Here is a 12,644-nt window from a genome sequence, read left to right on the forward strand (position 1 = left end):
TATACTAAGTACCTTGACTTTTTAGTTAAATTTTTATCCGGTTAATTATACAATATATGTTGATATGAAATTAAACATCGGCGCGAGACAGGATATCGTTTAGTCGAATGTTTTTCGTATTTATTTATTAATATTTTTTGAGTTATATAAACATATTTAGTACCTTAATGTATTTTTGACTACTTGACGATTTAATAATGCATTCCATTGCGGCCGGCCGACGTTGAGTGTTCGTCATATTTTTATGAACATGCAATATTTATGTTATTAATGTTATGTGTGTTATGAGTTCTTGAGATGAATTCCGCTTTTGTGAAAAAAAACATATGTACATACGTATTTTGGTTTCCTATATACACAGAATGTTAGCATATACTATCTGTAGACTTAAGATTCAAGATATATTAATATGAAGTAATAGGATTAGCAATCTAATTATTTATGCGTGGCCATGTACGGTGGATGTATTGCAATACATATGCTCGGCTGGATTATTTAATGTGTCTTCTATGATTTTCAAGGGCTCATTGGAGCGCCCATCATGATTAAGTTCATGTTCAATGTGTAAGCTGCCCTGACTGTTGCCATCAATAATGCTGCCACTGCAGCTAGATGTTTGTAAATGTTGTGCGTTGTAGCTTTGGTGTAAGTTTTCATTGTCGTACAGACTTATGTCAGCCATGCACTTCAACGGTTCGACACCAATAGAAAGAGATGATGAGGCAGAACCGTTGTCGCCAGGCGATTGACTGGTTTCACAACTCAATGATCCACTTGATGCTTTTCTGTTGGGAATTGCAAAAGTTTGATATCGATTTCTTATTGAATCGACAACATCAAAAAGATTCTTCGCGTCCATGGCCAAGATATGTGCTGCAGATAACATACTCCTATAAAAGAGAAAATAAAATATTAATAAAAGATTTTCTTTTTATTCAATTGACATAATTACTTTCGATATTCACTGTCCAAAGTAGTATCATTGTATTGAAGCGCTAATCGCATTGCAGAAACCAACTCCTGCATGTCTTTTGAGAGAACTTTGTGCGCCATCTCGACTTCTCTACAAATCAAAAACAATGACTTTAAATAATACATTCATATTAGTGTTAATATGCGAAATTACTTTTGGGCTTGAGCCGGAAAGAATATAGAAATATTATCCACCGATTTCAATAGGTTTCGAAGCTCCACACCAACATTTTTAACCAAATTTAAGTAGCCATCGACATGCGCTTTTTCTACACCTTGCGAAAGTACCATAATTGATTTGACAACTGCTGTTGTAGCACAGTAAATCTCATCATTTGCTCGATTTATTGGCCGTAACGATTCACGATGCTCGTTGTTTCTTGACTTTGTGCTGTCTTCTGCTGCCTGAGATACCATGTGATCAGATGGCGAGTTATTTAACTTGAGAGAAACGGTATTTGGTAATTTTGGCCTTGTCTTGGAGTTTGCAGAATCTAAAGATCCCGTTGTGCCCTCAAATATCATGTCAGGCTGGTAAGATCGATGTTTTCCCATATCTGTATCAACTCCGGATGTTATTGGACTAGATCGCTTTCTCTGTAAAGTAATAAAATTTAGTGAACAGCTTGATTATTGTTTAACTCTCAACTTACCACCATTTCCTCCTGATACAGCCATTCACCATCGCTGTTACTGTCTTTTCGCTGTTGCCATAGCTTATCCACAATTGGATTAGGAATTGTCTGAAAATTAAAATTATACGATATTGTATGACATCGAAATAAATTATTTCTGTTAAACATAACTTAAAGTAAACCAATTAAATAATATAACTAAAAACGGAAACCAAAAAAGATAAAGACGTCTTGTCATGAGTCAGGATAATACTTCGTCCAGCCAAACCTGATTTCCCACTTCAGAATTCATTTGAATACAAGCTGCTCCTTCCAAATTATCGTTATTGAGTTCAACCTGAAGTGGATAAGAATGCGTCGTCCATTGTGGCTCTCCAGGATTTTCATGTGCATCGCTTGTTAAATTTTCGGTGCATAAAATATTTTGATTTCCAGCGAAACACTGCCCTGGACTTTTGTAATCTTGTCCTATTTGGGTAGAATGGTTTGGCGGTGCATGTGTTAAGGATGTTGAATCGTTCTTTTGTTTAACAGATACACAAGTCTTGAGGCCAACACCGCCAAAGTCATAGATTTCCTCTGGCAGAGCGTCGCATTCAATTGACGTTTTCATTTGTTGGCGATAGGCATTAAAATGACTCTTGCGTTCAATGCTTCTGGAACGGTCAGAGTAACTCGTGCCTGGTTTATGAAAGACTAAGTTCTGTGCTGTCATCAATGATTGATGGCGCTCCAGGCTGCCGCCCTTTGAATGCATAGGCTTATCCATTTGTGGCTGATGCCTTTCAAGACTTCCATAAAGACTATAACCTGAGACTCTAGCCGCTGGGTTGCCACATTTGCTGTCCGTCTGCGTCTGATTCACGCGATAGTCATTATCCGTGTGCGGTGCACTTATTATAAAATTATTTTTAAGTGGCAAATTCTCTGGCACAAATCCTGATACCTGCTGAGGCCTAATGTTCGTAGGGGGTAAATATGACGGTATGTGGGTGGAGTCAAGTGAACTTATGACAGATGGAGATGGATAAAGGTTTTGGGAAGAGTTGCTGTTAGTTGGAAATTTGTTTTGAACTTTTGGATCAACGACAGGATCGAGTTTGAAGAGCTCCGCTGCGGGGAGTTTAGTAGTTTTAAGCGAATGATTCGATGTACTGGAATCTATGCCTACGGCTAAAGTATTAAATACCGAAGCGGGTGTAGTGTATGCTGCAGGATTAATGCCGCGCTTTTGATTTTCCATCATTAATCTGGCAAGAACTGCTGGATTTTGGGCAATGATATAGGTCTGCGCCACACTTTTGTTCTCCTCCGACGTATTCAACATGCTAGGAAGATCTGAAGGCAACAACAATTAATAAATTATCAGTCAGGTTGTTCAATTCGCTAGGTAAGCTTACCAGAATCATTTACTGTTCGAGATGGTTTCAATGGTGGAATATCGCTGTCTTCGTTGCCAATCCAAGAAACTCCTGCAAGACGACGATTCTCACGCCTCAGCGTCTCCGTTGAGTTCATATCGTCTTCTGATAATATTTCTCTAAAATATGAATCATATTAAAAATATATCTAACAAGGCAAAAGCTTCTTTCAAAACATACTCAAGAGTTTCTTTTATCCGTTTGAAATTTGGTCTTTTTAGCGGTTCATATGCCCAACATTGGGACATAAGTGAGTATAATCGGGGTGGGCAGTTGGGTGGCAATGGTAGCCTCTCTCCATTTTCGAGCTTCGTGATTACATCACTGTTCTTAACACCTTGAAACGGTTTAACGCCTAGCATAAGAATTTCCCAAATGCAAACACCTATACAGAAATTTAATTAATGTTAATTAAGTTATCTTGTGATATTATACCATTTACTAACCAAACATCCAAACGTCACTAGCTGTTGTGAATCTTCGAAAGTTGATCGACTCGGGCGACATCCATTTAATAGGCAGTGCAACTGAAATAGAAATTTTATTTTATTTTTTCCCAGTGAGAATTGCATAATAATTTAATTCCAAACCTGTGGGTGTTGAGTGATAATAGGACTGATCCGAAACCCATCGAGATAAACCAAAATCAGCCAGCTAAAAGTTTTTAAGTTTAATGAATGAATACATTTTAAGATTTTGATATACTTTGCCCACCTTAACACAAGTAGGACTGCTCACAAGCACATTCCTAGCTGCAATATCTCGATGAACAAATTTCTTTGATTCCAAATAACTTAGCGCCGTTGACAACTGATAGCAGTATTGAAGCAAAGTTCCATGAGTTAACCTGGAGGCGAAATATTATGTATAATTCTTATAATTCTTTAGAAATGTGCTTTGCTTACCTCTCGCTGTTCGCTTTTAAGTACGCACGCAGCTCCCCAAGCTGAGCCAATTCCATTACAATCCAAATGGGCATTACACTGCAAATACCAATCAATCGAATAATGTGTGGATGATGGAACTTTTGCATTATATCTGAAATGAAGATTTAGAGAAGCATATTCAATATTTGATCATACAACTTGGAGTCTACAAGATTTAAGCAAGGTTCTTCTATAGATCATTTAACTTACATGCTTCGGCAAGGAAATTCTCTGTCTTTTCTGGATCCTCGTTTGCTTTACATGTCTTCACAGCAACTTGCATTACAGTATATTTGGCATCGCTACTATTCTGAGCACCTTCGGATCTTTTATTTTTAGCTTTAGCTGATATTGGAACTGTATATGTGCCAACGTAGACGTCTCCAAACTGTCCCACGCCAATTTTAGCGCTTAGAACTATTTGAGATCGATCCAGTTCATAATTGCGCACTAATAAGAGAGAAACCAATATTAATATGAGTTAAATGATATTTAGAAGCAGCTATAACATACCAGTGGGAGTGGAATAATCTCCTTCGCCTTCCAATAAACCAATTTCAGCATAATCATCTGTAAGCATGGGTTTAGTTTTAGCAGGGGATGACGAATCAAGATCATCTTGTGCAGGGTTTGGTGACTTCGTTGCACTTTTCACAATGTTCGTTTCGCGTTCCCAAACTGTAAACCCTAGATCTTTCGATAATAGCCGGCAGTATCCATCAATAAGATCGGCAATACTTTCAGCGGTCTAAAAATAGATACATAAATGTAACTATAAGAATGATAAAAAGTATTAATTGTTAACTTTACATTAACTCCATTGCATGTTATGATTAAATCTTCCGTAATATTTGATGCAGATATTTTGATTTGAGTCTTGATCTTTTGACAATTGCATTTTAAATTTTGTAACTCGAGTTCGTTAGATGATTTTTCCTTTGGAAGAGCACAGGTTTTAATAGCAACCACATCTTTGAATTGTGCAACATTCCTTAAGCTGGCTTGTGGATGTGTCTGGTAAGAGATTCCTGAAAAGTATGTGGGGTTCCATAATTAATAAACTAATAAATCTAATAAACTTATAAAGTTCTTACCAATATGCGGACCAACATGCAGAATTCCAGATATATTCCAGGCGGAGCTCAAGGTGACAGAAAATTGTTCGAAATCGGTTATGAAAAAGTTTTTAAGAAGATCGAAGAACCTGTTAAGAAAAATGTAGTTGATTAGAACAATTAATCTTATATTAATAGAGCTCACACGAATACATACTTTGTCAAATATTCAATGTCATTATAGTTGTAGACCTTTTTGTATCCGACCTGTATCATCTTCTTCAGATTCTTTGGCTTTGTTGTGCTTATCACAGATTGCGGAATAAAACATTTGAATCCAATTTCCTTTTCAATGTAATCAATATGCTGTTTTTTATCTGGCGCTTTTAACGTTATGTTCTTGAAGTAATGCCGTATACCCAAACAGCATAGTTGAACTGCTACATCGGCATCGATACCAGATATATTCGATTGAATATAATCGTCTTTTACCTGAAATATCAACCACACATTCTCAATTACATTTGATTGACGTATATATTTATTTTGCAATTTTCTTACCTGATCAAAGAAATAGAAGCAAGTCGTTTTATCTTCGTCGAATAATTCTTGAATTTTATGGGGCACATATCGCACGCGTAACTCGACACGCCACACTCCTGTGGTAACAGCTCTTCGACCTTGATGAGTATCTTTGTTTTCAGCAAGCTCAGCTTTTATGGGATCGTTGTTTGGACAATCAACATTCGAGCAACCAGGTGACAGAATGTGAGACAAAACCTTGTCCATCGACGTTGTTCTTGCTAACCATAGTACCTGATAATTGTGTATTTATAGATTTAGTAAACAGATTCCAATACCATATTCGTTGGACATACTTCTTTGGTTATTACGTTCAACATTCGACACGCATATCTCTGAATGCTGGGTGGTGGTTGTCCGTCCTTCCCAAACTCCTCGACAGTTTTTCGTATAATGTGGAAAACTGTTTCATTTCTATTGAAGACTATTGATTTAAAACTCTTGTTTGGCATATGTACCTGAAGAACATAATCTTCAGAATGGGCTAAAAAAAATAAAAGTATAGTATGTTGACATTAATTATTCAATATTTACTTACATTCATTGTTCTTATGCGGCTGACTGCTTTGGTTCTTGCGCTCTGCGGTGTTCATGTTCCAAATATATCGCACAGTAGGCGATTTTATTCAAAAATTCACCACCTATATATAATGTATGCAATCCAGACTTAAATTATTTATGTACATACATATATTCAATGCAGACATCGTCTGAAATCAACGCGTTGCATCTTCTAAAACGTAATTTTCTTTTATTATAATAAGTTGCACGCAATTCGTTTGATTTTGTTCTATTGCAAATTAACACACAAACCTAGAATATCAATTTGAAATTCAATAATCTCTCTATCATACTGCGGTTGATTGATCCGAAAGTCAAATCTCTCGAAAATAATATATGCGTATGCCTTGTATTAATTTCTATATACACACATACAAACATACATACATGCATATACATATGTATATAAAACTCTAATATGCAATATATACTCGCTCATTCAGTTTGTGCATTATTTGTTTATGAAATCATCTATGTATATAATCGATTTGCAAACATAGTGAACCGATTTATCATTTGACAAATTGCCTGAACTATTTAGTTATTTAATATTTGTGAAATATAAAAACAGGTATTACTTCCCCACACACGTTCTTCTTCTTGTCTTTTTAATATTTCTATTCATAGGAGTGTCATCTGCTGTATATGGTCTGCCATTCGCACAAAATCAGAGGTAATAATAGTGACGTCACAAATTGTAGTGAAACTTTGTTTCATATTAAACGCAAAGCTTCAATTATGTTTCAATTATCCAACATGTAATTTAATATTTTGTAGAATTATTTACTATATTATTATTTATTTTTACGGCAGCACTCTACTTCGTTGAAAAGAATGAATATCAATGAAGGGACTGAAGCAAATCTTAAGGACGGTCACTTACGTGGCACATAGTGTCTTAAGGTTAAATAACAAATACATTTTTTTACCTTATTGAATAACTAATAATATATGATAGCTTTTCTAATTATTTTAAAATGAAAAACATCGATAAGCTAAAAACATCGAAGCTCGATATCATATTTGAGTAATCGATAGCTTCATTTCATGGCAACCTTTCTATTTTCAATGTATATTTTCCATCGTCCATAACTAAGCGTCAATTTAATAGCAACCCCATTGCAGAATTACAATTGTTAATATATTGTGCAAATGTATGGCTATATATTGATTGAATATTAAGATATCAGTAAGTATAACTATTAGCAGACCTTTGAATGTGTTCATTTTATTGTATTAAAATAACGCGTGGTTTTGTACACGTTTACAGAGTGAAAAAATGTCGGACTCCGAAGTCAGCAATATGTCGGATAGTGGATCGGACGATGGGTCCATATCTAACAAGTCTCAACAAAGTGTTAGATCCAAATCTGGCCCACGGTCAAGGTCAAGATCGATTTCCAGATCTAGATCCAGATCCCGATCCCGATCCTCTCGCTCGCGTTCTCATTCAGCCCATTCGGGCTCCGGATCCGATTCTCCACAGCCCCAAGGAGGACGTGGGCATCGCCGCAAAACCGATGATTCCGAAGATGAAGATCAACAAGGAGAAGAGATAGATTCTGAGGAATACGAAGAGGAAGAAAATGAAGATGATCATCCACGAAAGAAAAAGAAAAAGGAGCGCTTTGGTGGCTTTATTATTGACGAAGCTGAAGTAGATGACGAGGTGAAGTATTAATAATAAAACACTGACTGAATTCGTTGATAATTATTAATATCCATTTATAATACTTAGGTTGACGAAGACGATGAATGGGAGGAAGGTGCCAATGAAATTGGCATTGTTGGCAATGAAATTGATGAATTGGGTCCCACGGCCAGAGATATTGAAATCAGGCGTAGAGGCACCAATTTGTGGGAGTAAGTTTCTCTTAGAAAACTCAATTATGCACATATTTTAATGCAAATTTCAATAGTACACAAAAAGAGGATGAAATTGAGGAATATCTAAGAAAGAAATATGCCGATGAATCAATGGTTAAACGACATTTTGGCGATGGAGGCGAGGAAATGTCTGATGAGATCACTCAACAAACTCTTTTGCCCGGCATCAAGTAAGTTAATCATTTGTAATTATCTCTTATTTATATTGTTTGATACTAAAAAATTTTTCTCCAGAGATCCTAATTTGTGGATGGTAAAATGTCGCATTGGAGAAGAAAAAGCGACGGCATTGCTCTTGATGAGAAAGTTCTTAACTTATTTGAATACGGATGATCCATTGCAAATCAAATCGATTATCGCGCCGGAGGGTGTTAAGGGATATATTTACTTGGAAGCCTATAAGCAAACTCATGTGAAAACAGCGATCGACAATGTGGGCAATCTTCGCATGGGCAAATGGAAACAGGAAATGGTGCCAATTAAGGAGATGACAGATGTCCTTAAAGTAGTTAAAGAGCAAGTGGGACTTAAAGTGAAGCAGTGGGTGCGCTTGAAGCGTGGTTTATACAAGGATGACATTGCCCAAGTGGATTATGTTGATCTGGCTCAAAATCAAGTGCATCTAAAGCTTCTCCCTCGTATCGACTATACCAGATTGCGCGGTGCATTAAGAACGACAGCAACGGTAAATTTTTTAATTGAATTTATATTATTATTGATTATAAATTATTTATTTTCTACAGGAAAGTGACGATGGCAAGCGCAAGAAAAAACGTAGACCACCAGCAAAACCCTTTGATCCGGAGGCTGTCAGGGCTATTGGCGGCGAAGTTCATTCGGATGGTGATTTTCTGCTTTTTGAAGGCAATCGTTATTCGCGCAAGGGTTTTCTTTATAAAAACTTTACTATGTCGGCAATCCTGTCTGAGGGCGTAAAGCCCACACTGGCCGAACTGGAGCGGTTTGAAGAAGCGCCCGAGGGTAAGTGAATATCAAACTTTTACATGTAAACAATTACATATATAAACTTGTATAATTTATACTTTATAGAAGTTAACTTGGAAATTATGGCAAGCGTTAAAGATGATCCAACTGCTGCTCATTCCTTCTCAATGGGTGATAATGTTGAGGTTTGCGTTGGTGACTTGGAAAACTTGCAGGCAAAGATTGTTGCTATTGATGGCACAATGATTACGGTGATGCCGAAACATCAGGATTTAAAGGTAGTGTATATGGCTAATTAACTTTAGTTTTATTTCAACTTCAATAAATTTTGTTTTTTCTGTAGGATCCACTTATTTTTAAAGCAAGCGAGTTACGCAAATACTTCAAAACGGGTGATCATGCGAGGGTGTTGGCTGGCCGCTATGAAGGCGAAACTGGTCTCATTATACGCGTTGAGCCTTCGCGAGTTGTGCTTGTCTCGGATTTAACAAACCATGAACTTGAGGTTCTGCCACGCGACTTGCAGCTCTGCTCAGATGTAGCAACCGGAGTTGACTGTCTTGGCCAGTTTCAATGGGGCGATCTAGTGCAGCTTGAGTGAGTGGGTTTTGTTTAATAATTTTTTTATTTAACCAAGTATAAACAATTCCTCAGCTCACAAAATGTTGGTGTTATAGTGCGCCTTGAGCGAGAGAATTTCCATGTATTGGGCATGAATGGAAAGTGCATTGAATGCAAGCCAACGGCTTTGCACAAACGCCGTGAAAATCAGAATACTGTCGCCCTGGATGCTGATCAAAATCAGATACGCCGTCGCGATATTGTCAAGGTTATGGAGGGCCCTCATGCCGTAAGCAAACATAAGCCATCTTTTTATCAATTTGACTTATTGATTAATACATAATAATATTTGAATAGGGACGCTCTGGAGAAATAAAACATTTATATCGTAGTTTGGCTTTTCTCCATTGTCGCATGTACACCGAAAACGGAGGTATTTTTGTTTGTAAGACGCGTCACCTGCAGCTCGCTGGTGGGAGCAAGTCTAATGTCAGCAATCCTAATACGCTTGGAGGATTGGGATTCATGTCGCCACGAATCCAATCTCCAATGCATCCGTCTGGTGGCCGTGGTGCGCGTGGTGGTTCACGCGGTGGACGAGGCGGATTCCGAGTGACGCGCGATCGAGAGCTTCTGGGAAAAACTATCAAAATTTGTGGTGGACCCTACAAAGGTATGCTTATCAATGAATACGTAAAATAATGTTATCGTATAATATATATTTTATATTGTTTGTTAATCCAGGCGCGGTTGGCATTGTTAAAGATGCAACTGAAAGCACAGCTCGTGTTGAGTTGCACACGTCGTGCCAGACAATTTCAGTGGATCGCAATCACATTGTTATTGTTGGCGAGCCTGGCAAAGAAGGCAGCGTATCCACCTACGGTCGCACACCGGCCCGTACACCTGGCTATGGAGCACAAACGCCCAGCTACACTGCTGCTGGCTCTAAGACTCCCTTGGTGGGCAGTCAGACACCCAATTGGGATACAGATACTCGTACACCTTACGGTACGATGACGCCGTCTCATGATGGCAGCATGACACCACGTCATGGCGCATGGGATCCTACAGCAAATACGACACCAGCTCGTAACACAGACTTTGATTATTCGTTGGAGGAGCCAAGTCCAAGCCCAGGCTATAATCCAAGTACAATACTAAGAATATATTTTTATACTATAAATACTAATCACTTATACTCTTAGGCACTCCGGGCTATCAAATGTCCTCACAATTCGCTCCACAAACGCCTGGAACTCTTTATGGCTCGGATAGAAGTTATAGTCCGTTTAATCCGAGTCCCAGCCCAGCACCGTCGCCATATCCAGTTGGTTATATGAATACGCCATCGCCATCGACCTATTCACCGAACACTCCCGGTGGTGTGCCACAATCTCCTTACAATCCACAAACGCCTGGAGCTAGCCTTGACTCGACGATGGGCGACTGGTGCACAACTGATATTGAGGTTCGGATTCATACGCACGATGACACTGATCTCGTTGGCCAAACTGGAATTATTCGCACAGTATCGAATGGAGTTTGCTCTGTGTTTCTTCGTCAAGAAGATCGTAGCGTGTCCATTGTTAGCGAGCACTTGGCACCTGTACCGCCCAATAGCGGCGATGAATTCAAGGTCATATATGGAGAAGAAAGAGAATCCGTTGGCAAAGTATTGTCCAAACAGGAGGGTGATGTGCTCGTCTGTAAGATAAACGACGAAGTTAAAATGTTACCTGTTAATCATTTATGCAAGATGAAGTCCATTGATTAGATAACGAAATATTAACATGATTTGACGTGACAAAAGATAATCCCGTTCTTTTGTATAATAATTGACATATATATATGTATGTAATAAAATTAGTTTGCTGTCAACCGTTCTGAATATACCTACAATCGAAAAAAAACACTATTTTTCTGTATTCTATATAATTGATTTAATAAACTTATCTACAGATCTAGCTAAGACCCTGGTTATACGCCTACTGTTAGTCAAGCAAAGTCAAAAGTGATATCATCCGCATTCATGCAGCTAGATTCATGAAGTATTGTCATAATACTGTTGATCTCTTTGACAAATGACTCTTTTTCGGAGTCAACGAAAATCTGAATACACTATATAATTCAGAAGGGGAAAATAGCCTCCATCATTCATAGAATCCATATCAAAATCAATTTATCTATTTTATAACCGTAAAAAATATTTCGTTTATATATTTATATGCTTAATCATATATGAAGATAATACATACATACATACAAATTTTCGGTTTTGTAGGAAAAATGAATTTTTGGTAGTCTGAATATGTAGCAGAATAGTAAATCTTTTTTATACCCAAAAGAGGAAAATTGAGGTCGAAATTGGTATGAAACGCTCTTATAAAGGTGTGTAATAGGGCGTTGCCTGCAATTTATAAAAGCTTGGTTGGTAAAGGGGGCCAGTTTTTTTACACTTTTTTTTATTACTAAGCTATAGCCAGGTGGTTCGTTTAACTCACATTAAATGCTGCTCAGCTATATGAGAGCACCGATCTACGTCTCCCATTTCTCTCTCTCTGTTGCTCTCCTTGGCAATTTCCGCTCCGGACATCTGGTGAAATATTTAAATAAAGTCCCTAAAAAGTACCGAAGAAAAATTCATAATTTATCGATTTTCCAACCACACGTATATAAAATCATTCTAATAATAAGAAACTCAAACCCTCCTACAGGGGTTATTCTAGTCAAAATAGAAAAGTACATAAATATGTATGTACATACATTTGTTTCCTTCGTGACTTTGCGTTATTTCTAGAAGCTGAGGAACATGGATTTTATTTTTACCGCTCAAGGAAGAGAATATGAGAGAATAATCAAGAGAAAATTCGAAAGAGCGCAGGAGAGAAGAAGAGTTATAGAATTTTAGTTTGAGGTCAGTTTTAAATCTTATACATGCTCTTTTTAAATATTTCAGAGTATATTCATAGATTTTAATGAATAAGATCGACGTGCAGGATTTAATATAAACTTATTATTAATATACAAATATATATCCATATTGGTCGCTACGTCCATTTATGACGTATTTGTGTACGCATAGTGTAACCTTTAATC

At 37.4% G+C, this 12,644-nt stretch overlaps 2 protein-coding genes across 6 annotated transcripts; one reads left to right on the plus strand and one right to left on the minus strand.

The window, feature by feature from the left end:
- Nucleotides 1-93: 93 nt before the first annotated feature.
- On the minus strand, nucleotides 94-6,888 carry Fak (protein tyrosine kinase 2 Fak). Of its 5 annotated transcripts, none has more exons than XM_018009483.2 (20): nucleotides 6,731-6,888; nucleotides 6,130-6,232; nucleotides 5,888-6,075; nucleotides 5,571-5,825; nucleotides 5,227-5,501; nucleotides 5,049-5,158; nucleotides 4,765-4,982; nucleotides 4,468-4,702; nucleotides 4,165-4,404; nucleotides 3,934-4,066; nucleotides 3,743-3,875; nucleotides 3,619-3,682; nucleotides 3,475-3,555; nucleotides 3,209-3,413; nucleotides 3,008-3,147; nucleotides 1,876-2,945; nucleotides 1,626-1,715; nucleotides 1,127-1,569; nucleotides 953-1,063; nucleotides 94-890 (listed from the first exon to the last, which is right to left on the minus strand). In XM_018009483.2, exons 2-20 carry the CDS (start codon nucleotides 6,182-6,184, stop codon nucleotides 440-442), a joined length of 4,497 nt encoding a protein of 1,498 aa, XP_017864972.1. In that variant the 5' UTR covers nucleotides 6,185-6,232; nucleotides 6,731-6,888; the 3' UTR covers nucleotides 94-439. The 5 variants fall into 5 exon arrangements, with proteins under 5 accessions (XP_017864972.1, XP_017864973.1, XP_089326666.1 ...); XM_018009484.2 differs by having other exon boundaries at nucleotides 2,797-2,945; nucleotides 6,731-6,887; XM_089470540.1 differs by having other exon boundaries at nucleotides 6,130-6,324; nucleotides 6,731-6,749.
- A 293-nt stretch (nucleotides 6,889-7,181) lies between these two features.
- On the plus strand, nucleotides 7,182-11,517 carry Spt5 (Transcription elongation factor subunit Spt5). The gene is made up of 12 exons (XM_018009511.2): nucleotides 7,182-7,341; nucleotides 7,423-7,821; nucleotides 7,891-8,015; nucleotides 8,072-8,209; nucleotides 8,274-8,724; nucleotides 8,783-9,020; nucleotides 9,090-9,262; nucleotides 9,328-9,581; nucleotides 9,639-9,834; nucleotides 9,903-10,218; nucleotides 10,290-10,697; nucleotides 10,754-11,517. The coding sequence occupies exons 2-12, from the start codon at nucleotides 7,432-7,434 to the stop codon at nucleotides 11,320-11,322; spliced, it is 3,258 nt and encodes a 1,085-aa protein (XP_017865000.1). The 5' UTR covers nucleotides 7,182-7,341; nucleotides 7,423-7,431; the 3' UTR covers nucleotides 11,323-11,517.
- Nucleotides 11,518-12,644: the final 1,127 nt, after the last annotated feature.

Source organism: Drosophila arizonae, chromosome 5 (assembly GCF_054131065.1).
Source record: "Drosophila arizonae isolate 15081-1271.41 chromosome 5, UAZ_ARI_1.0, whole genome shotgun sequence".
NCBI lineage: Eukaryota > Metazoa > Arthropoda > Insecta > Diptera > Drosophilidae > Drosophila > Drosophila arizonae.